Source organism: Cimex lectularius, unplaced genomic scaffold (assembly GCF_000648675.2).
Source record: "Cimex lectularius strain Harlan isolate CLEC.00 unplaced genomic scaffold, Clec_2.1 scaffold335, whole genome shotgun sequence".
Taxonomy (NCBI): Eukaryota; Metazoa; Arthropoda; class Insecta; order Hemiptera; family Cimicidae; genus Cimex; species Cimex lectularius.
Genome location: NW_019392870.1, coordinates 48,631 through 71,435, shown reverse-complemented (window position 1 = coordinate 71,435; position 22,805 = coordinate 48,631). Strand labels below are relative to the sequence as shown.

At 33.1% G+C, this 22,805-nt stretch overlaps 2 protein-coding genes across 2 annotated transcripts; both read right to left on the bottom strand.

Annotated features, from left to right (window-relative positions):
* Positions 1–8,783: 8,783 nt before the first annotated feature.
* On the bottom strand, positions 8,784–17,605 carry LOC106672416 (oligodendrocyte transcription factor 2). Its single transcript, XM_014403823.2, has 5 exons — positions 17,524–17,605; positions 12,889–13,160; positions 10,074–10,239; positions 9,564–9,858; positions 8,784–9,506 (listed from the first exon to the last, which is right to left on the bottom strand). Exons 1-5 carry the CDS (start codon positions 17,526–17,528, stop codon positions 9,387–9,389), a joined length of 858 nt encoding a protein of 285 aa, XP_014259309.2. The 5' UTR covers positions 17,529–17,605; the 3' UTR covers positions 8,784–9,386.
* A 1,210-nt stretch (positions 17,606–18,815) lies between these two features.
* On the bottom strand, positions 18,816–22,056 carry LOC106672457 (tubulin alpha-1D chain-like). Its single transcript, XM_014403915.1, has 8 exons — positions 21,784–22,056; positions 20,558–20,780; positions 20,199–20,500; positions 19,882–20,121; positions 19,631–19,821; positions 19,455–19,551; positions 19,234–19,397; positions 18,816–19,154 (listed from the first exon to the last, which is right to left on the bottom strand). Exons 1-8 carry the CDS (start codon positions 21,784–21,786, stop codon positions 19,019–19,021), a joined length of 1,356 nt encoding a protein of 451 aa, XP_014259401.1. The 5' UTR covers positions 21,787–22,056; the 3' UTR covers positions 18,816–19,018.
* Between the last annotated feature and the right edge of the window lie 749 nt (positions 22,057–22,805).

Sequence of the window (22,805 nt, the reverse complement as noted above, 5' to 3'; positions counted from 1 at the left end):
TAGGATATAAGGAATTGAGGGCAACAAAGTACCAAATTTTTACTATAAAATAGTTTAAAAAAAAAGAAAAATTGTTATAGTTGGTAATTTTAAAGTTGTATCGTTAGTGCAAATCACCAAAATTTGCAATTGTAAATAAATGTTTGTCATTTGTTAAGACTTAACTATAAATTGCCACATTAAGTGCAGAAAATTTTGAGAAAGAAATGCCTGGTTTGATCATTTTTTAAAGGATTGTTTTGTTTGAAATATCAATTGTTTACATTCATTTGTTATGTTTAGACAATGTACAAGTTGCTCATGATTTCTTCCTCATTCTTAAAATAAAAAATTTAAAAAAAAAATCCTTGGAATAAAACGAAAAAAAATTTAACTTATAAACGAACAAAATTTGATTGGCATGAAAGTGTTTGTCAATTGAAATAAATATAGAAAAATAAAATAGTTTTTAAAAATATTAACCAGAAAACAGTGTAAATTAGGATAAAAGTTTAAAATGGAAGTTGGACGATATAAGCAGGAGTTGAACAATGCATGGGGCCAATCGAGTAGTTTCGTGACCTACGAAACTCGTTTTGTCATTACAAAAAAAAATTTGGATGAAATCTGCATTTGACTTGACTCCTGCATCAAAATTAAAAATCTCTTTAATGTAGATTAGAGAATATTAAAAAAAAAAATGTATTTTTATGCAAACTAAGTGACAAAATTCTATTGAATCATTTTTACATTATATTAGCATTAATGAATATGCCTTGAAGAATTATTAACCTCTTATTGTAAGGTTTTTATAAAGAAAACCATTGTTAATATTATTAATGATTAACTCCAATTGTTATAGTTGAGAGCCTCTTTATAAGGAAAAAATAATGTACAAAAAGTGTTTTTTCTAAGTCTTTAATAATGTTTTAATAAGCTTATTTATTTGATTTATTTATAGTTCCTGAGGGCTCAATATTTTACCTGAAAAACTACCCTTAAGTATAAAGTGCATTATAATGATGAAACAAGTGTGTTTTATTTGGATTTTACCATAGCAATAATTTTTATGTAAATAATATCGAAACCTAGTTACATAGCAATATTTATAAAGAAATTGTGTTTAAAAAATATTTATTACAATATTTGGGCAAACATTTTATTTTTATAATACAGTTTATGTACGTCTTAAAAAGTGGAGAAAAATGTAACTTATTAATGAAATTAGGAATTGAAATCAATTACTCATAGTTTTGCATTGACCAAATGAAACAAAAAATGTATAACTTAACTATGTTAAAAAAAGGAAAAGAAAAAAAGGTCTAATGTGAAAAAGGTGCCTATTTTTCTGGTGGAAATTTACTTTTTAAGACTACCGTTTTTGAAGGATATTTCTTCTTGGCGAAAATGTTTGTGCTTAATTTACCGGACTTAATATTTATTCTGTACAGCTTTTTCTATTACTACAATAACATAAATGAAGAAAAAGAAAAAAAAAGGAATAAGAAAAGATGTGACTGAAAGTATTCATCAATCTTTAACTTATTATAGAGTTATCAAAATATATATCAATTGTGTTTATTAGCCTCGCTTTCTATTTTCTATTCCATATCCCTATTACAACTCATTTAATTGAAATTAACGTTCCCTCAGCTCGCTTGTGTCTTTTATGGCCATTGTCATTCCAGCTGTACTGCTGACACGATCAGTAAGCCAGCATGATAATGATGGCGTTCGATTCTAATAAGTTCATGACATGATAAAGATAACTTAGGTGGCTGCGTCGGTGAGCCGAATTGCCAGTTTAAAAAAAAACTAGGACAAAAGCCAAATTGAAGAGGTACAACTAAGTTGGAGGATTCAAAGAAATTTGAGATTTGACTAATTTTTCAAGAGATTTAGTGAGGTTAGAGATAATGGAAATGAGGTGGAATTGATGGAATGAGGCTAGGGGTTTGACCAAAGGATTTATTTATTTATTTTTATTATAATGAGGGTTCGCAACAGCAGCGGACGGCTGGATTCGAACCTGGGACCTTTACCTTACATCGATGAGCGTCATGTCAACGGCTAAACCGTTGCGTCCACCGACGCCCCTCTAGGTACAGTGTTCTATTGTAATTTATTGAAATGAAAAATGAATTCAGTTCAGAATAAACCTGTACAACTGCAACAAACCACAACAGATAGTGAAAACAGGTGCTCGAGCCGTACTGAGGCTTGCCATCCATCAAGCCACAAGCCTTGACTAAAGATTGCTTCCATGATATTGGAAAAAGGGAATTTTATAAGAAAATTTTTTAAAATTCAATTAAGTACAAGGATGGTTGGAAAATGCCTTGATCAATTTTACTGGAATTCCGTTTGGACCAACCCTGTTGGTGCTTATGCTCATGATGGTATCTTTTAATAATATAATCATAAATCTTTTTTTCCCATAATGGAAAATTCAAAAGATAATAATTTTTTTTTAAATTCGAAGTTGAATAATTAAAATACATAAAAATAAATAAAATTAGCATATAATCATAAAAGTATTTTGTTACAGTTATTACAGCCTACTTCCCATAAGTATAAATAATTGTGCTGGATAGCAAGAGTTGTAAAATATAAAATGTCTACAACATTAATTTATATATATATATATATATAGGCAAAAAACCAACGAGGGCTATCATTGCCTTTATGTAGTTAGGGGTCGGTATGTGTACAGTGGTATGTAAGTGTGAGTGTGTGTGTGGTTTGTGTCAGTTCTGGGGAACGCGTACAGCCAGCCGCCCGGCCACCACCGCCGAAGAAGGAGGGACCCAGGGGCTTCTCCGTCTTTTGTTTTTCTTTTAAACATTAATTTAGAAAAAAAGAAGAAAGACTTAATTTCTTGAGTCAAGCATGTATGAATGTATAAATTTTTTGTAACTGACTAAAGTTCTGAAATTACTGATATTAATTCTATTTCCATAAATATACATTGATGGACAACTTTAACGCACCACTCAATTTATTTAGTTTAAGATTACATCCATTCTACTGATTAACCCATTTGCAAAAAAAGTAGCATTACGCCATTCCATTCTGCTACACCTAAAGATCGCTTTCAGTTAACCTTTTTCCTTGTTGATTTCAACTTATATTATTCTTATTCTCAAACCTTATTCAATGGCTCCAGCCAGGCATTTGAGTGAATATGGCAGTGTCAGGGTCATAACATTATTAGGGGAAGGATACATCCAGTGTGAAGTCGCCAGGAGACTGAGTGTACTTGACTGAACTTGACAACAGGAAGGGGTTTTCTGCACTTCAGAAGGATTTCTAGGGCTTCACACTAGAAGGCCAGGACAGGTCGACCGAGGTCAGTCATTAGGCTCTAAGAATTGCAGCATTACGGAAAAGGAGATAAGAAATCTGATAAAACATTTCCAAAATGTTTCGATTTCTTCAAGGGCTATAAGAAGAAGGCTTAATGAAAATAACCTCAGGGCCTTTCACCTGGCTTGTGGGCTTCTTCTTACAATAGCTCAGAAAATGGCCAGGCTTAAATTCGCACGGTAACAAGTAAATTGAACATTGGAAGATGGGGGACGAGTTCCCTTTACGAATGAGGTGAGAGTTAGGCTCGTCTTCAGATGGGCGCAATTTCATATGGGGACGCTCAAGAGAACGGTAAACCCCGTTATGTATGGTTCCTCAGGTGGCATTACATGGTGGCTCATTGATGTCCTGTGGTGGCATTTACTTGAACGCACGCACCGAATTAGTTGTTGTGCGAGGAAGATCTCTAACAATCTAACTGCAGAGAGGTACTTAGACCGAAGAACATGAACATTTGCCCCCCCCCTCACCACATCACTGAGGATTGCTGCAAATGCAATCAGAGCATGTATTGAGGTATTGAACTGAATGAGGTAGGAAAAGAAACTGAATGCTTGGTGTGGCCAGCTCGAAGTCCAGATTTGAACCAAATCAAACACATTTGGGACCAACTTAATTGACACGACAATGAAACCCAATTCCTAACACCCTAGAAGAATTGGAAACGGCTGTCCTTGACGAATCGGAAAGGACTACTAAGTATTTTACCAGAAATCTTTTCCAATGAATGTGAAAAGGCATTTAACTTACTTTTTTCTTTACTCAATAATTGTTTTTTAGAATTAGATAATAAACATTTTCTTCTTAAATGTCTTATTTTTACAACTAAAACTTTTTTAATTTTTTGTAAAAGGTGGTTGTACTCACAAATTTGTTGTTTTCAACAATACGTATTTCGAGCGTTAAACACACATCTTCAGGTCCAACTGTCCAAGGATTGACAACTGACAAGTACGTCTCTTGACATGAGTGAACCCGCCGGATCAACCGTCAACGCGACCTTCCAATGAGAAACTGATTCTTATTGGCGCTCAATTTTGAACTTATGAAAAACGCGCCTAACAAGCCAACTAAATATTATATTTTTGAGGTTTTATAATAGCTTTTAGAGGGACGTCGCACACCCACAATAAAAGTGACACAACAAAAGAAAATTTTACAGGAGAGAGATGGAAGTTTAATTGTTTTTGACTTATGTATTAAGTACACGCAATTACGGTTGTTGGTAATATAAACTGACATGATTCATCAACATTGTTTTTCATTTGTTCAAGACTCAAGAGGAAACACCAAATTTTAAAAATCTAGTAGTACTACTAATAAAAAAAACTACCCCTTTTTGAGTTGTGATACTTTCTTGTATATATTAGTTCTCGGTAATTTAAGTTATATAGTTTGCTCTAATGATTATGGAGGCAATGAATGACTGTAAGTGTATTAATTTCTTCATGGCAGTTACAGTCAACGTACAAACCTAACAAACAACCATAAATATCCATGAAGTAAGTTTTACTAAGATTATTTTTGTCCCAAACTAATGTGCTTTCCTCTTGGAGGGCTAATTTGTTATTTACAATAAAAATTAATTATTGAAATAAAGGTTTTACTGATGATTAAACATAGTGTAATTAAAACTTTCAAAAAAATTGTTGAAACTATAAAACAACGTAAAAGTCAAAAAGACAACCTTGTTGAAAATATGAAAAAAAAAATTATAACTAAGAATGTTATTAAAATAAAAAACAATGAAACTAAAATAAATAACGATCATTCTGGATCAAAGTATTGTCTTGAAGAAAAAAGCAAATTCAATCCTTGCTGCCAACCTTTCGACTTATCTTTCAATTAATTAAGGATTTTAGTTGAGACAAAAAAGTCGGTGTCATGAGCAGGATTCGAACCCACGAGTTTTGTCTAACCTTCGAATCCCACTCGTGACACTGACTTTTTTTTATCTCAACTAAAATCCTTAATTAATGGAAAGATATTAATTGGTCAAGAGGACCATGAAAATTTGTGTAATTTCGACTTATTTTAAGGTCATCATTGGGGTCTATACTAATTTCAAATTATGAAAACCATTTGTAAAATAGTTTTAACAATTGTTTTTCATGATGTGAAATTAATATAGGTTCTGATGATGATTTAAAATAGGTCGAAAGCTTGGCAGTAACAACAGAATTTGCTTTTTTCTTCAAGGCCATACTTTGATCCAAAATGTACATGAGTGAAAAAGTGATCGATTCTTCTAACATTGAAAACTGAAATAATTCTAAAATTAGTACTACTTCTCCCCAATGAAGGGAAAAACACAGCATAAGAACTAGGAATTCTGTTAGATTTCTATTAAAGACATTAAGGATATTTTTTTTCGCAGAAAATATAATTGTGGTAATTCAGTATTTACAATATTTTGATTTTCTGTAACATTTTTGACCTGCAACTTTGAAGCTGAGCCTTCATACTTCCCAGATTTGTTAGTGAAATCTGAAGAGCCTGAAATAACAGGTAATATAGGTCAAACTTTTCTTCTCTTTACCTGGTATTAAACTGCAATGAGAAGAATATCCATAACCTTTTGCCTTAAAGTTGCCAAAGAGGTGGAATTTGAAAACTGACAGACTTTATTATCATTATTGATAGCAGTTTCCTTCTTGTTATTTGTTAACAAATTTAGAATCAGTTTGTCCATGTGATGTGAAATATTTATACATATATTAAACAAAAAATGTGTGCGTGTGTGTGTGAAAATAAACTCTACATCATGAATGCATCAATGGCAATCATTGATCCCTTGACACACAGGAATAGTTTATGAAAAAAATTGGTCAATTATTAAAACAACTGTGCCACTTTTACCAATAAATACTCTGATGCTATAAAGCTCGACACAGTACTAAGATATGCCACTTTTGTGAAGGTGGACAGAGCATTTCCACCAATTAAAAAGTGATACACAGAGCTGCCTGGCAGCCAAGAGTCCACCTACAGTTGTATAATTTTTCCTGTACACCTGAATCAATTTAAACAAACTAAATAATCAGGCCTAACTAAATAAAAATGACCTCAAGAAGATCCAATACATCAATTTAAACTGTGGAGGTCGATCAATATCAACTAGAATAAATAATCAGGCTTTTAGAATTTTTCGATGTTTTAGTATGCGGCTTTAAGTTCACTTAGGTGCCTGACCACTTGAGACTATTTTACTCTTGAGAGGCTCTAGAGAGCTGTACTTGCTAGTAACTTAAAGATGAGCTTGACAAATTGTCAAAAATGGGATTTACCAATTTAATTGTAATGATTGCTATATTAAATATATAGGACAAAGTGGCATAGAAATTAAAACGAGAGTTAAAAAAATATGTGCTTAAATCAAACAAATTATCTGAATTTAACAACCATCTAAATGAAACAAAACACAATTTAAATTTAAATTTAAATAGAATAGTGATATACAGTTTCAACAAAGGTTGGTTTGAGAAATTTGAAAAAAAAAAAAAAAATTAAAATTAAACACGGAGAAAAATGCACAAATAATACAATAGATTTTGATTTACCTCCTATTTTAAATATGTACCTAAATAATATGTGGCATACATACAAAATAATCACTAATTAAAAATTATTTTCTTACAGTATTTATCAGTGTTAGTTGTGTTCAGTCTTACGATTCATATCGAGAAAGTTGGTTGTGAATCCTTCAACCTGTGCTGAGCTTTAAGCTTTAAATCTGGAAAGCTGAAAACAACAAACTGTGAGTAGAACCATAATTTACAAAAAATTATTCTACATATTTATTTAATTAGTATCGATTTATTATTTCCAATTTTTATGCAATGATGGTTGAGAAGAAGCCAGAGGTTGTGGGTTTGAATCCTGCTCTAACTTTTCTTCTCAACGATCTTTGCATAAAAATTGAAAAGCTACGTATTCACCCCCACCTTCATCATTTCTCCAAACCTATTTTTGGTATAGGTGCATAAATAAAATGCATTCAAATTTAAGTGTGGTGCATTTATTTTGTCCATCAGTGTATTTAAGTACACTGTTATAGGAAAAAAATTATATTAATTGTATTTATTTTTTTGGTAAATCATGGTAATGCATGGTAATCTTGGGTGATATATAAGTTTAAGGATTTATGTAATAATTTATATCTAAACATATAAAGACATGGACATTTAAAAACAAATTATTTTAAATTGAAAACTTTAAATTTCTTGTATAGCGACTTTGTGTTTTACATTTGCGGTTTATTTCAAATTATTGTTATTAGATAATTTTGAGTGACTTTTAGGGTGCATAATATATTCTTACTAGTTCCTCCGCACAATTGTGCTAAATCAAATTAAACTGATTTTTACTTTTGAACTGTAGTTATGTGTGGTGTTTAGTGACCGTTAGTTAACGATTATTTGGAGATCATGAGATGCGGTCTGGTGTGTAGTTTCTATTTCAAACTTTGCTACAAATTCATTGCTACTTAATTAGAGTAGTTTCATCAAGGAAATTTTTTATGAAGGATTTAATTGTCAATTGATATTTTGTATTTATATGTGTTAATGGGAGTATTTTATCCTACTAAACTTACTCAGTAAAACAATCAAGTCATCATCTTGAAATGTTTTATTTTTTGAATAATGATGAACCAAGGTCATAAATTAAATTCATTAATATTGAAAAATTTATTACACATTGATTCATAAGGCAATTTGTTGCCTCTAAAAAAAAAAATATATATATATATATATATATATATATATATATAAAAAAAATTGTCCAAACATAAACTGAATGATTGTGCAAAACCATTAACTAAACAGTATGTCATCAAAGGAGTCTATTACAAATTTTTAGTAATATACGAATGCCATTGTTGTTTTTAAAATTTAAATTGTATTTGAATTACAACATCACTAATAATGAATGAAGAAAATAATGCAAAGATATATTGAACTATTTACTAGTTATCAAAATTAAAAATGTCATCATCCCTATTATTCTGACAGTATTCATGCATAGGACATTCTCTACCTTACTCTATAACTTCAGTCTTAGAGGACGGCAACTTAATTAGATCTATACAAATTTTAAACAAATCTAAGGAATGTCGTAAGTTGGAATTTATAAAATAGTCGAGTAGTAAATTTGTCATTCTTTGGGGATAAAAATTCATTTAAATAATTTATAATGGACATAAATTTTGCAGTAAGTTGCAATATCTAATCTAACACACAATAAACATTATTATGTATATAATAAACATCAATTATCATGAATCATCGAAGTGTTTTTTAAATTTTAAATAATACTTACATAAATGTTTGGTAATACATTAAATTTGACTAACGTTGCATCCTCTTATGTTTTATTTTGTTACAAGTTAGGATGTTTTTAAATAAATTAATATTTTCTTTTATATTTGGCTGATGTAAATAAATAAACACTTTAAAATACACAAATAAATAATATTATAGTTTTGAAATAAAAATGTCTACAAGAAATATGAATACGCACTTCATAATTCATTTTATGAATACACTAATGACTAGATTTCTACAGACATTCATTTTTTGGCTTTTAATTATTATTGCTAGTTATCAGGCTTATATAATAATTGGAAAATTATTATGGCACTTTTACTATCTACATTAAGGGAAACAATCCTTTGGCACATATTAAATCAGTTTGGCAAGTTTGACAGCATAGCCTTGACAGTAATACTGTTAAAAAATAATATCAATAAATATCTACTGATCACGCATAACAAAATCTCATTTTAAATACTAATAAATATAATTTTATTCAAATTATCACACTTGCTTTTATATCATTTTTTAATTGCAGAAATCACAATTGTTATTCTATTTAATATTTTCAAGTTCAACATTATTACGGAGTAGTGCATTTAGTCACCGAGTCAACAAAACTGTCATTGTGCTGTTCAACGAGCACATTTAGAATTTACAGAAAAGTGATTTTATTTATTTATTATTAAAAAAAAAGAAAAATGAAAGGACGAATGAATTACTAATTCATGAAAGGGGCCCATCAGATGAAGACTCCTGTTGATTAGCAGGAGATTCTAATGGTTTTCCAGGAAACATAGCAGCATGGAGATCAAATCCTGGAGGAATCGCCATCGGCCCTTGAGCCTAAAATTTCAATAAAACGTCAATATCTCAGATAATTTGTTAAAATCATGTTATTACCTGTAAATAAGTAATTAACCGTCTCAATTCATCCAATGCATTCGCCTGCATTAATATATAATTTTTCGCTAAGAGTAATGTGGCTATTTTAGAAAGTTTTCTCACTGAGGGCGAGTGAGCGTATGGTATGACGCTTCTAAGTTCGTCTAAAGCATCATTGAGATCATGCATCCTTCTCCTTTCTCTTGCATTTATATTTAATCTTACGAGTTTCCCTTGTCTTCCTTTAGCCTTTCCTCCTCCTGAACTCTGCCCAGGACCTCCACTATTTAAACCGCTCTGTCCTCCTTGCAATCTTAAAAAAAATGTTTTAAATTTTATAAAGCTGAAAGAAACTATAAATTATATTTTTTGCTAGATTGTTAGTTTACAGAAACCTTTACGAGGAATTCTGAAGTCACACTGATTTTCAATTTTGTTTTATTAATCCAAAGAATAAAAGAACGACATAATTTTGGTTTAAAACCCAAGCTTGCTAAGTACTAAGTGTACCAACACAAATAACTTTACCTATTAGCATGATTTTGTTGGTGTTGGGTTTCTGGTGTGTTTTCATCCGAGTGGGTAGAAGATGAAGGAAAATAGTAGGGCGAGCCAAGCCCAACTGCTCCTAATGGCGTTCTCCTACCTGGCACTTGCCCTTCGGCACACATATAACCACCAACTCCTTCCATGTCTTGAAACAACAATACTCACTTATGCACCAAAAATATATTTCAAGTAGAATATTGCAACAGTATAAAAGCAAGAACAGAACTTTCAATTTTCAGATTTGGTTAGCATTCAGGCAAAAGATGATGGCTTTTGAAAAAAGATAGTTTTGAATGTATAACATAGATAACAGAATAGAAAAATTACCTTTAAAACAATTAACAATAATGATTATGTAGCATAATTGTTTCTGAATATCACTGTCTGTCTATTCTCACTGGTTTTATCTGCCTTACATGTGTTTGCATCTCTCCATTTCAAAAATCTACCACTGAAGATGGTGACATGCTAAAATATGTCTAACTGACAAAGTCCTACTATAGACCAGGATGGTCAGAGTCTATCAAGCTAAGGTCTGGTCTCTTACAAAACCTAAGTTCACTATCTCATAATTATTATTTCATTTGAACTAAAATTGGCAGTATTAATAAGGGGAGAGACCTACTTGGAAATCTCAAAATATTGATTAAAAAATGCTAGATGTCTTCCTGTATCTTTTGGTATAAAAATTTTGTGATTCTGACAGGCAGAAGTTTTTTATTTTATTTTTGAAGTTGGCAAGTTTTATGGAACCTCAATGTCAAAAATTATGGATATGTGTCTCAAGGGTTTTGCTGGGAAGAAATTGTGCCTGGACACCTTTAATTCAACTTTATCTTGGATTCATTGATGTACCTTTATAAGGCTCCAATTTGGAATTTGGGAGTTACATTGATAGTGTGTCAAAATCAATTTTTTTGTCAGTTATGTTTGCAGCCATCATACTTAATCGTATTATGGCCAATATTTAGGGATATACTCCTAATTAAAAGTCTGTTTGCTCTTTTAATGTCATCCTCAGAATGGATAGAGCATTCCCATTGTTGTTTACATGGTATGTAGTTATATGCATTGCTCTTATCAGACAGGCAATCTTTGCAGTTTTTGCTGATGTTCTTTGCCTCTGTTTTCATAAACTGTTTGTCCACTGTATGAATATTCGTAGTGTATAGGCCATAAACTATCTTGAGATTTATCCCCTTAAAAGTTTTTATATTGCATTTTTAAAAAGTGATTTTTATAAGTTAAGTTCTAGTGTAAAACCTAAATGTTTAGAGATTGCTGGATGAAAAGATTACTGGTTTGTATTTGGTGCCTCCACGTTTTGCTTCTTTTTGTAAAATATAGGTGTTTCTGCTAGCTAGCATTGCTATATCATACTTCTACAATGTTGCTAAAGGCCTGGATGCATTTTACGTAAAACATGAATATTATTGCAATCTTAGATTTTACCTATAAATCTTGATACAATGTAATCATGTGTAATGCATGTGATTTTTCAACATCAATAGATATTTGAAGGATTATCTTTAGGCCCTTGTTTGGAAAATTGACAGCTCAGTTTTGCTTATATTGAATTTTTATTTATTGTTAAAATGAGTAAATGATCATGATACAAATGTTAACCCAAAACACACCAGATAAGTCAATTTTGCTGAAGGAAACTGAAGCAACCAAAACACCGGTGTCAAAACATATTTAGTCATTAGTGAGCCATAGTAGTTAAGATTCCTTTTTGGTGTATGGTCTGATTATACACACAATATGTGTACCTGCCAAAAATATTTTGATCTACTGGTGCCATAAATAATAGGTGCCATGGCTTCTGATGAACTGATGCTATTCATTGGATTATTTCATTATTAATCAAAACATTTCTTGTTCTTCCAACTGCTTAAATTGTCAGTTTAAATTTTTCGTTTCCTCATCTTTGACAATTTATTGATTAGGTAGACGAAAGCAACCAAGCAGTAATTATCCGTAGGGATGTGGTTATTGACCAGCAATTTTTAATTGTTGTTGTAGAGTGGATATGGTCCAAGCCATGGTAGAGGTAGAAGCAACCAAGCAATCATAATCAGTAAGCATATAGTTATTGTCCAGTAGCTTTTAATTCTGGAGATAGATCAGGAAGTGGTCTATGTCTCGGTGCAGGTAGATAAAAGCAACCCAGCATTGATAATCAGTAAGGATGTAGTTACTGACCAGCAGTTGTTAATTCTACATGTAGATCAGACTGGATTCCATGGTGGTCCAACTGGATCTAAATCTTGTGGTTTAAAATAAACAGGTGTCAAATATTTAATTAAAATTATACAGGGTAAAAAATAACCAATGCTTTTGAACTGATGTTATATTTGATACATTTTTGCCTGTTTTTGTTTCTCCATTTTGAATTTTTAAGTTCGTAAATCCTGAACTTAAGTTGTTTAAAATATATGTCACTATTCCGTTGGTAAAATATTACATATTAACAAAAATGTTTTACTTATGGTTATTTCGAATATTCGAGTTGGAATTAAAACATAAAACCTCGAAAAATTGTATTTTATGGGGCCTGAGGAATGAGAATGAACTCTCCTTAAAAAGCTTTTATTTCATTTTGCAATGGAGTGCGATGAAGCAAGTTGTTTATGCATTAAGGGGCGTAAATAAATAAAAATGACTTATAATTGAAAAACGTATCTGAAACAGTTTATTAATGAGATAAAAGCGAGTAAAAGAGACGTCTCCCTGTTGGGGGTTGTTTGAGAGTCGGGGAGGAAAAAAGGTAAATAATTAAAGAGGGTCTTACCTCGGAGAGAGTCACGGATGATCCGAGTTTCTGCAGAACCCCGTGAGATGTCTCTTTGCATCAGCTGAAAGTCATTGGGAGTGACTTCTTGAGGTCTACTCGATGAAAATCTGTGGACAAAACTTGTCGGAGGCGGAGGCGAGGGCGAGCGGATTTTCAGTCGGCAGATCCGGGCACCGTCTCGAAATAGGAGGGTGTGCGCCCAGGGAGGACTGCAGGAGGCAGATGGGACCGACAAAGGCCGTACCCATAGCAACACCCCACCCTGGACCCTGGAACAAAAGACCTATAACACTTGTCAATAAAACCCCCCTCGGACGTTTAAACGGTATCGGATTGAGCCGGAATGGGACAAATGCGCTTTGCCAAACCGCCGACAAACAAGATCTCCGGGGAAAAAAAGTTAATGTACTCCCCTGGCCATGCCCGATCGTTTACTCAGATTTTGATCCACCATGAATAAATAACCAGGGATAAATGGCTTAACAATTATTTGGACAAAGCGCATTCCTTAATGAGAAAACTTGTCCATAACGAGAACTTGAACATCGTTCACAAACTGGCCATCAAGCCAGAATGTAGCCTTTTATTATTGAGAGGTTTATTTATGAATTACTTTGTATAATTTGGCGAAAACCTTTGGCACCTATGCCCAAAAGCGATGAAGGAATCCTTTTCACTGATGCACAAACAATTAAGTTTTTCACAATTAAAGTTGACAAAACGCGAGTGCCAAACGAATAGAAACCATTTATTGTCAAATTTTGGTGATAATATCATCATCAGAGCGATATATTCTTCTTGACTAATTTATTTGAAGATGGCCTCTTGCAAATAGCAAAATAGAGAGATAGAAGGATTTGATTCTATAAACAGATAATTTTGACATTCTGTTACTCCTACTTTTTGCCTGTTAACTAGGCATAGGGATAAAAAAAAAACCGGCCACAAGGCCTACTGCACCTCAACCTAAATATATCTATTGTGCTCCCCTGTTATTTATAACTCACTGGCCAGCTTCAGGTTATTAATCAGCCTACACAGTTTTGCCAGAGGCTTCTTAGTGTATGACCTTCTTGCAGTTTTTTTTGTCCTAGTTGCAAGAACCGGCACCTAAATAGGCGTTCACAGAAACATAGAATTAGTTCTGCGGTCTCCTCCCCTTCCTGGCAGTATCTGCACCGTGTTTCTTCTGTCTGTACTCCTATCCGGTGCATGTGCCTTCTTATGTGGCAGTGCTCTGTCAGGAGCTCAACCAGAATCCTGGTTCGGCTGCGGTTGGCCTGTTAACTAAAGATAATAATAAACAAATGTCATTTCCGAGGGTGCGATGGAATATGAATGCTATGGTTCGGCTTGATGATGATAATAGAAATGTAAGAAGTGCAGGTTTCATGTCTCCCGAGCACTGCAGCCTTCAGACTTATACTTTTCCTAGTTCCTTAGTTCAATATGTCGATTCAATCGTTCTTTTAAGGAGGTCATTGACCGTTGTTGCTACAATTTCTTTCCCTGGGTTTTCTTTTTATCTCAGGTTACGTCTCCCTTCCAGTATGTATGCTTCCCATTGGGGGTCGCAATGCCATCAGAATGACACTGATGTTCTTTAACGTGCGCACCTGGCACATTCCTTTCGAATATGTTAAGGGTGGCTGTTTCATCCTCCTCACTGCATAACCTTTTCTTCTTCTGGCTCTTTTTTTCCCCGCCGAAGCTTAGGGAAAGCTTTGAACAATTATTTAATTAAACAAGAAATTGTTAAATTCATCCATTTATCGAATTTCTAATGTATTGTTGCATCTCTTAATTAACTTTAGTCAACTTGGCAGGTAAACATTAGTTCACACCTAAAAGTAATGTTTTAAAAAAGAGAGAAGAGAAAATCTTTGTATTCAAAATAAATGCTGTTTCTTCTTTTCTTCTTCTGTTTTAAATTAAAAAGTGTTGCTTCCTTAATGTTAGTTTTCTGACCTCAATCACAGAAATTTGTGAACGTATTGTGAGAATTCTTTCTGAGGTCTGCGGGGTGACGAACCTCTTGTATCTTCGTATTTTTAACCTGTCAGACGCATTTCACCATCTTTAATGATTTGTGTTTTCTGTCATTCCCTGCTTATATCTCTGATGGCGAAAGGCCGAAACGCGTTCATCAAACAACAAACAAAATGGCTACCAAGCATTTTTCGTACCTTTTCATCACCACGAAACTAAAAATTTGATTTTGTCATTTTATTTTAATGCTAATTGATGCGATATTTACTTATTTTTGTTTATATAGCGTGAAAACAGTAATTGATATTTTTTGTTCTCAAAAAGATTTCATAGTAAAATAGTCCGGGATCTACTTTAGATGGAATAATTATAATAATTATAATAATTATCACAACTTAAGCAATTCAATTATGAAATCCTCCACCAACGTAAAAATGAATTTTGTACTTTGCAGAGTTTGCAGAAAAAGATTTGAAAGCGTTCTACTAAGCCCTTAACTCCGTTAGGTCTTTCCGGTAGACCTAAAGCAACTCGTAGGCCTGTTAAGGCGAGTTCTCACTTTTGTTGATCAATAAGAAAATACATAGTTGAACGAAATCTATCGTGAGATTATTTCGTTCAATACTGAACAACATTAAAAAGATGATCAAGTATAGGCTTCCGTTCAAGTTATGATTCATGCTTTTGAAAGTGAAACGTGAATTGAAACGTGCAAAACTTAGTGCAACTTTTTCTTTTTTGATTATCCGTACAGTCAAAATTAATTATTAAAACTAAACAAAGAACACACCACCCTAATTTTTAAATTTATATATGTATTTTAATTTATGAAAAAGGTTCGGTCAGAAAAAAAGAGGCAAAAAATAAACATATCAGGTTCTCAGGACAAATGTAATATATTTAACGCGTGTAAAATACATATAATTCTCCAAACATTGAATATGGTAAAATATGTTTGTAAAAATACAACTTTTTAAAAAACACTGGCACCGCAAGGGTTCATATAACCTTGTAATTGAATAACCGCTTCATACATATTTACTCCCTCGACCTAAATCCTCCTGGATGAAAAACTTTTTTTAATGTATATACCGATCCCAAATGGTTTCTCAAAACTTGGGACTAAAACTTTAAACTTGTTGTTGAGATTCAAAATAAAAAATGTACTGAGGGAAAACAGCCTCGAAATGCATAAACTAAAATTATTTGGAAAAGCTTAAGACGTTTTAGATAAATTTAATCAACCATAAGCAGTACAAGCGGATTTTGTGTTAACAATATCGTTAATTAATTTTTGAAATATTAACCCATTGTGCAATATGATGATGAAACGGTTCTTTCAATTATATTCTTAATATCTGCCAAACCGGCAATTGTAGATGTCCTCCTTCCAACATAGGTTGTTAGGAGTTGGTCTCATTACGACCTTGCGCGCGAAGCTCATGACTTTTTAAAAGATCCTAAAACATCATTAAGGGTCATGTAACTTCCTGACCTTGTCTCTTCCTCCTCTCAGGAGTAGGATCTCATTTAGTATAGGCCTTCACACCAACAGAGGACATGCTTCTTGTTTTTTCTTCTTCTTGGCAATACCTGCACAGGATTGTTTCTGCTACTCCGACTCTATACATATGCCTCCGGAGACTGCAGTGTCCAGTCGGCAGTCCTGCTTTCATTCTAGCCCTAACATGTCCTAAGTTCAGAGTTCTGCCGTTCTGAAATGTTCGATTTCTCATGCAACTATCGAGAGAAATATTCCCATTGCGCATAGGACTTATGTAGTTAACCCATTGTCTTTTGGATTTGCGTTTTGGGGAAGTTGGCATGTAACGAACGAGGGCCGATGGGTATTTTGATCAAACTTTCCTTGTCCTTTTCTTCAGCCTTCTCGTTACTCCAAAACAAAAGTAATTTTGTTGTTTTCACAAATGTCTTTTTCAATTCATTTTCAAACAGATTTCGACTTTACTACCAATGATGTAATTGTCTTTAGTGCAGCCTAGATGTCGGAGACTCATCATGTATATCAAAACAATAAGGGTGGCAAAACACTACCATGTAGCAATTAGCAATTGTTTTTTGACAATATGTGGTTGACTTGAGCGAAAAGGGAAGGCTAGGGAGGTGGAGTCACCAATTTCAATGAAATTTTTTAGTGATACTAGATAGAAAAATATTAGACAAGTACCGAGGGTTCTGTCTAATGGAACATGGTTAAAAAAAGGTGTACCAATGGGTTTCACAAAGCTAGCACTGCTCACAGCTCTCTTAATAAATTGGAGTGAAATTTTAAAGAATGTTGGTACATCGAAAAACATTGGGCTCATTATAGGGGTTTGGCGAAATAAGTCCCAGAAGTCCGTAATAAACTTTAAATATTGTTAGTGCCCGAGGGGATCGAAGTTACGATAGCTCAAGTGGTAGAGTAACGGCGTATCTAGCCGAAGGTCGTGGGCTCGAATCCCGCTCGTGACACTGGCTTTTTTTATCTCAACTTAAAACCTTAATTAATTGAATGATATTAATTGGACAAGCGGACCACGAAAAATAGTGAATTTAAATATTGTAGTGTATTCTGGCTCAGTGAAAAGTCAAAAGTTAATTTCAAAATTTAATTCATAAAAAAGATTTCAATTTTCTTACTTCATACTTCTTTGTTCACCGCCAATGAATGTAAACCAAAACACGTATTTATGAAGTTTGCTTGGGAGGATTGAAAGCCCATGAGGCTCACTAACGCTGAACAAACATCACTAATCAAAACAACAAAAATACTAGGGCTAAGTGAACTGGTACGATCAAAGTGCGAATGTATGCTTTTATTCGACTATTATTAATATTTTATCGGTGAACGTATGGATATTTGTTGAGGACAAGAATGACAATGAGGTAAACCGAATTTCATATTAGGCAATACTATGCAGGATGAAATGTTCTGCAGTTGCTAGGAATCGTGAGAGAAGTAAATTATTAAATCAGTAAATTATCGACGAGAGACGATAAATAGTTAGAAACCAGTCAGCATTCGTTTTCAGAGCAATTTTTTATGTCTCAACTAGTACAATATTTAATAAACCTTTACAAAATCCTAATTATGACAAAAAATCAGAAATTTCATGATTTTACTTATTTTTAATTGACAATAAGTGACAATGGTATAACGTTTTATTTAAAAAAGAAAACGGCGATTTTTTTAAGACAAATCTTTTTTGTACATATGTGCTACTTGTCATTTTATAATAAGAAATATTTATGCTTCCTGAAACAGCTTTTGAACATATGCTCACTTCCTCCCTACATTGTCAGCAGGGTGCCATATGGGGTTACAATCCGGATTCCCGTTACCTACGAAATAAAACTGTAAAAGCTAAATGTCAAAAACCTGTAATACAAAACTGAAATATTTAGGGAAGTTTTTTCCAACGAAACTATCAATTCGTAGTTTGAACAGGATAAATGTCGAACAAAATCAAAGCCAGTTTACATCTTTTATACGGTCATCAATTTGAACTATGTTAAGGTTTAGTAATGTTTTCTTTAAACTCAAACCAATTTATTTAGAGCAGGAAATTGAAATTCTTTACAGAATATGAACAGAAAAAAAAATAAATAGGATTTTTTCTTGAGAAGGAACGTCCAATTTGACGAGAAAGGGGAAAGCAAGTAAATTAGAGGGGAAGGTACAAAGAAGAATAATTGACCGAGAAGAGGTCGGTAAAAACTCTGTAGTACAAGATTACTTCAGGAAAATTTAATGGTTGGAATAAACAACTCACTCCAATCCGCCCTGTGGACTCTAATGCTTTTTTTTCATATGAAAATTATAAAAATTTAAATTTATATCTCGGGGCTTGACTTGTCGACAATTTATATTTCAACTTGTGTCCATGTTTCTCCAAGGCTTAATATACAATGTAGGTAAATAAAAAGACCGGTTTTTACGAATAATTTTTTAATTCAACTAAATTTGCGGAATCAGAAATGTAAAATTGCCCGTTTAAAACGTTTTGCCCTTCGTGCCAGTTTCCAAATCAAACGCAATTGGCCAATAGGGTGTTTTAAAACGGAAAAAAGACAATTTGTGTTTTCGCCACATGCTCATTTATAATATAATATTTGGTATTAGAGGGGTTGTAATTTATGCTTCGTCTCCTCCTTCTCCTTCTCCTGCTTCGACCGAGTCCATTCCGACTTCTTCGTAGTCCTTCTCGAGGGCGGCCAAATCTTCACGGGCTTCGCTGAATTCTCCTTCTTCCATGCCCTCACCTACGTACCTGTTGTCAAAGAGGTTTAAATCCGATTGTACTTTTTTATGACATTTTATCGTGTCACTTCATAAAACGAAAAGCTCACCAGTGGACAAATGCACGCTTGGCATACATAAGATCGAATTTGTGGTCAAGTCTTGCCCAAGCCTCGGCGATGGCTGTCGTGTTAGCCAGCATGCAGACAGCTCTTTGCACTTTGGCGAGATCACCGCCAGGCACGACAGTCGGTGGTTGGTAATTGATTCCGACCTGTTAATACGATTGATAACTATTTTAGGTTTAACTATAAACGATTGATGGGTTTACCTTGAATCCGGTCGGGCACCAATCCACGAACTGAATAGTCCTTTTTGACTTAATAGTCGCGATGGCCGAGTTGACGTCTTTAGGGACCACGTCTCCCCTGTCAAACAAGAAAATACATTCAGCATTTATTACGATACGGAAACTTCCCGTTAATAACGTAATGTTCAGTGTTTTACCTGTACAACAAGCAACAGGCCATATATTTTCCGTGACGTGGATCGCATTTTACCATTTGGTTGGCTGGTTCAAAACACGCGTTTGTAATTTCAGGGACCGAGAGTTGCTCGTGATAGGCTTTCTCCGCTGAAATCACCGGTGCGTAGGTCGCCAAGGGGAAATGAATTCTAGGATACGGTACTAGATTGGTCTGCAATGGTAAATCGTCGTTAATTTGTTTTAAACGATATCAATGGTTCATGTTTCTTACCTGGAATTCGGTCAGATCGACGTTTAAGGCGCCGTCGAACCGAAGTGAAGCCGTAATGGAGGAAACGATTTGTCCAATCAATCTGTTCAAGTTTGTGTACGTTGGTCTTTCAATGTCTAGGTTTCGTCGGCAAATGTCGTAAATAGCTTCGTTGTCTACCATGAAGGCACAGTCGGAATGTTCCAGAGTGGTGTGGGTGGTCAAAATCGAATTGTAAGGTTCAACGACGGCGGTGGAAATCTAAAAATAATTAGATAAAACGAATCTTTTTAAAAGGACTTCAAATTAATTGGACTGGAGTTCAAAATTCGACTCACTTGGGGTGCAGGATAAATAGCATATTCAAGTTTACTCTTCTTGCCATAATCTACAGACAATCTTTCCATCAGGAGTGAAACAAATCCACTTCCGGTACCCCCGCCGAAAGAGTGAAAAATAAGAAATCCTTGCAATCCACTGCATTGATCAGCTAGTTTACGGATCCTGTCCAACACCAAGTCGATGATTTCTTTTCCAACGGTGTAATGTCCTCTGGCGTAGTTGTTGGCTGCGTCCTCTTTGCCTGTGATCAGCTGCTCGGGGTGAAACAATTGTCTGTAAGTTCCCGTTCGTACCTCATCTGCAAAGGACGGCAATCAGTGACACGAGTTAAAAACGGGCTTACCTACCAACTTACCGATTACTGTAGGCTCCAAGTCGACAAATATGGCTCTTGGTACGTGTTTTCCGGCGCCTGTCTCGCTGAAGAACGTGTTGAAACTGTCATCTCCACCTCCGACAGTTTTGTCCGAAGGCATCTGACCATCTGGTTGAATACCATGCTCGAGACAGTACAATTCCCAACAGGCGTTTCCGATCTGTACTCCTGCTTGCCCAGCATGCACTGATATTACTTCCCTCTACAAAACAAAACATTCCGCGTTGTTATAACTATTAACAAAACCGTGAAAAGGGCTGACAAGTTTTATCTAGTGAAGATTTTGTGAGAGTTGTTTATTTTCCATACAATATTAATTTTTCTTTTTGAAAAGTTCAACGGTTAATCAGAAGAAAACATACAAAAATATTAGCCGGATGAAATTAACTGATTTATAAAAACAAATTTGATTATTAAAAGAAGCATAGAAAAATATTCTGCAGTAAAAAAATAAAGAATTGTCACGGCCTTATATCGACATATTTTTATAAAAATGATGGTCAAAAATTCAGTAATTCAAATATCAGTTTTTAGATTATTTAAAGAAAAAGTTATTTTTTTGTATGTAATTAAATAGTTTTATCGGATTATGACAGTTTGATGTTTTTTCACCAATGTTTATATTTTGAAATTATCTGTATTATTCGGAAAATACATTATTAATTTTTTGGGATAAAAATTAAATACAACTGTTAATAACTTACAGCTTAAAACCATTGCAGTAAATTTTAAAAAGCTTTAAAAAATACAAGTACTTTAGACAATAAATCTTGAACGTTTGTTTAAAAAGTCATGCCCAAGATAAGAAAAATATGGGCCAAGAAGGGTTAAATTTTAGAACAAGTTTTCATGTTAAAAAAGTTTGGATTAAATGTGGTTTTAAAAGAGAGTTAAAAGGGAAAAAAGTTTTTGTCAAAGAGCTTTAAGTTTAAAGTAAAAGATGACAGCTGTTAACCGTCCAAGGAAAAAAATGTTATTTGCCATTTCAAATTATTTAAATTTTTACATTATTAGCATAATCAAATTGATTTGGGAGTTAATTCAGAATTATGCAAACCGAATACCATTTTCTTTCATGTACTTACACAACTTTTTGGAAAAGTTTTATGAACAAAGTTAAACCTGCTATTAAACGTAAAAATATCATTGTTAAATGCTAATCTAAGACAGCTTAAAGCTGTAAACGCAAAATAAAAAGTACTCACCATGTTATTTAAATAATAATAAAGAAATAACAATAAAACTAACGACTGTTTCCGGCAAAATATCAAACAAGACTGTTCAATTCGGTCAGGTGTTTGACTTTAAATTTGAACTAATATGATTTTTTTAGAAATTTACTTATAGACCCAATTGAAAATCAAAAGTGCCCAATTCCAGTTTTTTCTCCCGTAAAAAAAGAGTTCAAAAAATTATTTTAGAAAAATAAATATCTCTAGTTCCTAGTGTTTAATCTTTAACAGTGAACTTCAGAATAATATAAAAAGAGATGGAATCGCGAAAATCACCTAGGCAATGTAAACACATGATTTCAATTAAAATCGCAAGTTTTTTTAAATTTTGAAACAACTTTTTTTAAATTTAGATTTCGCATTTCAACGATTTCTTTTCGAACAGATAACTCAAATTAATGACAAATTAGAAAAAAAAGTGCAGACTTATTTGTTTTACATTCTGAAGTAAAGATTTCCACATATTTAGATAAAAACCGTTCTTTTATCAATGTCAAAAGCAAATTTCCTCCAAAAAATCTAATAAACAAATGTAAGCAATAATTAAATAAAACCTTGCTTCTTTATGGCAAAATGAAAATTAATTTTCCTGTTGGAAATTAACTGTTTCATTTCTTACATTCTCGTGGTTGAATTATGAGCTGCATTGCTAGAAATTTTCAATTCCATTATTTAAAGGGAAAATATGTATTTATTTATGGTAATTTTTTGGCCTAACGGAAGAAAATAAATTTATAGCCGTGCTTAGGTTATTACATCATCGGACCTTTACAACCTATAATTAATTACAAAATTCAATTTATTATTGTGCCATGATTAAAAAATAATTAAAAAATGTTGGTCGATAAAAAACAGGCAAGATTTTGAAATAGTAGTGGTGATGTCTGAAGAAGCTTTATACCAAGATGTTAAGAGAAGTTAGAAATTTTCAAAGAAAACTTATTTATCAAATTATCAATAAAAATTTATTGGTATCACTTGAAAATTAATCCGAT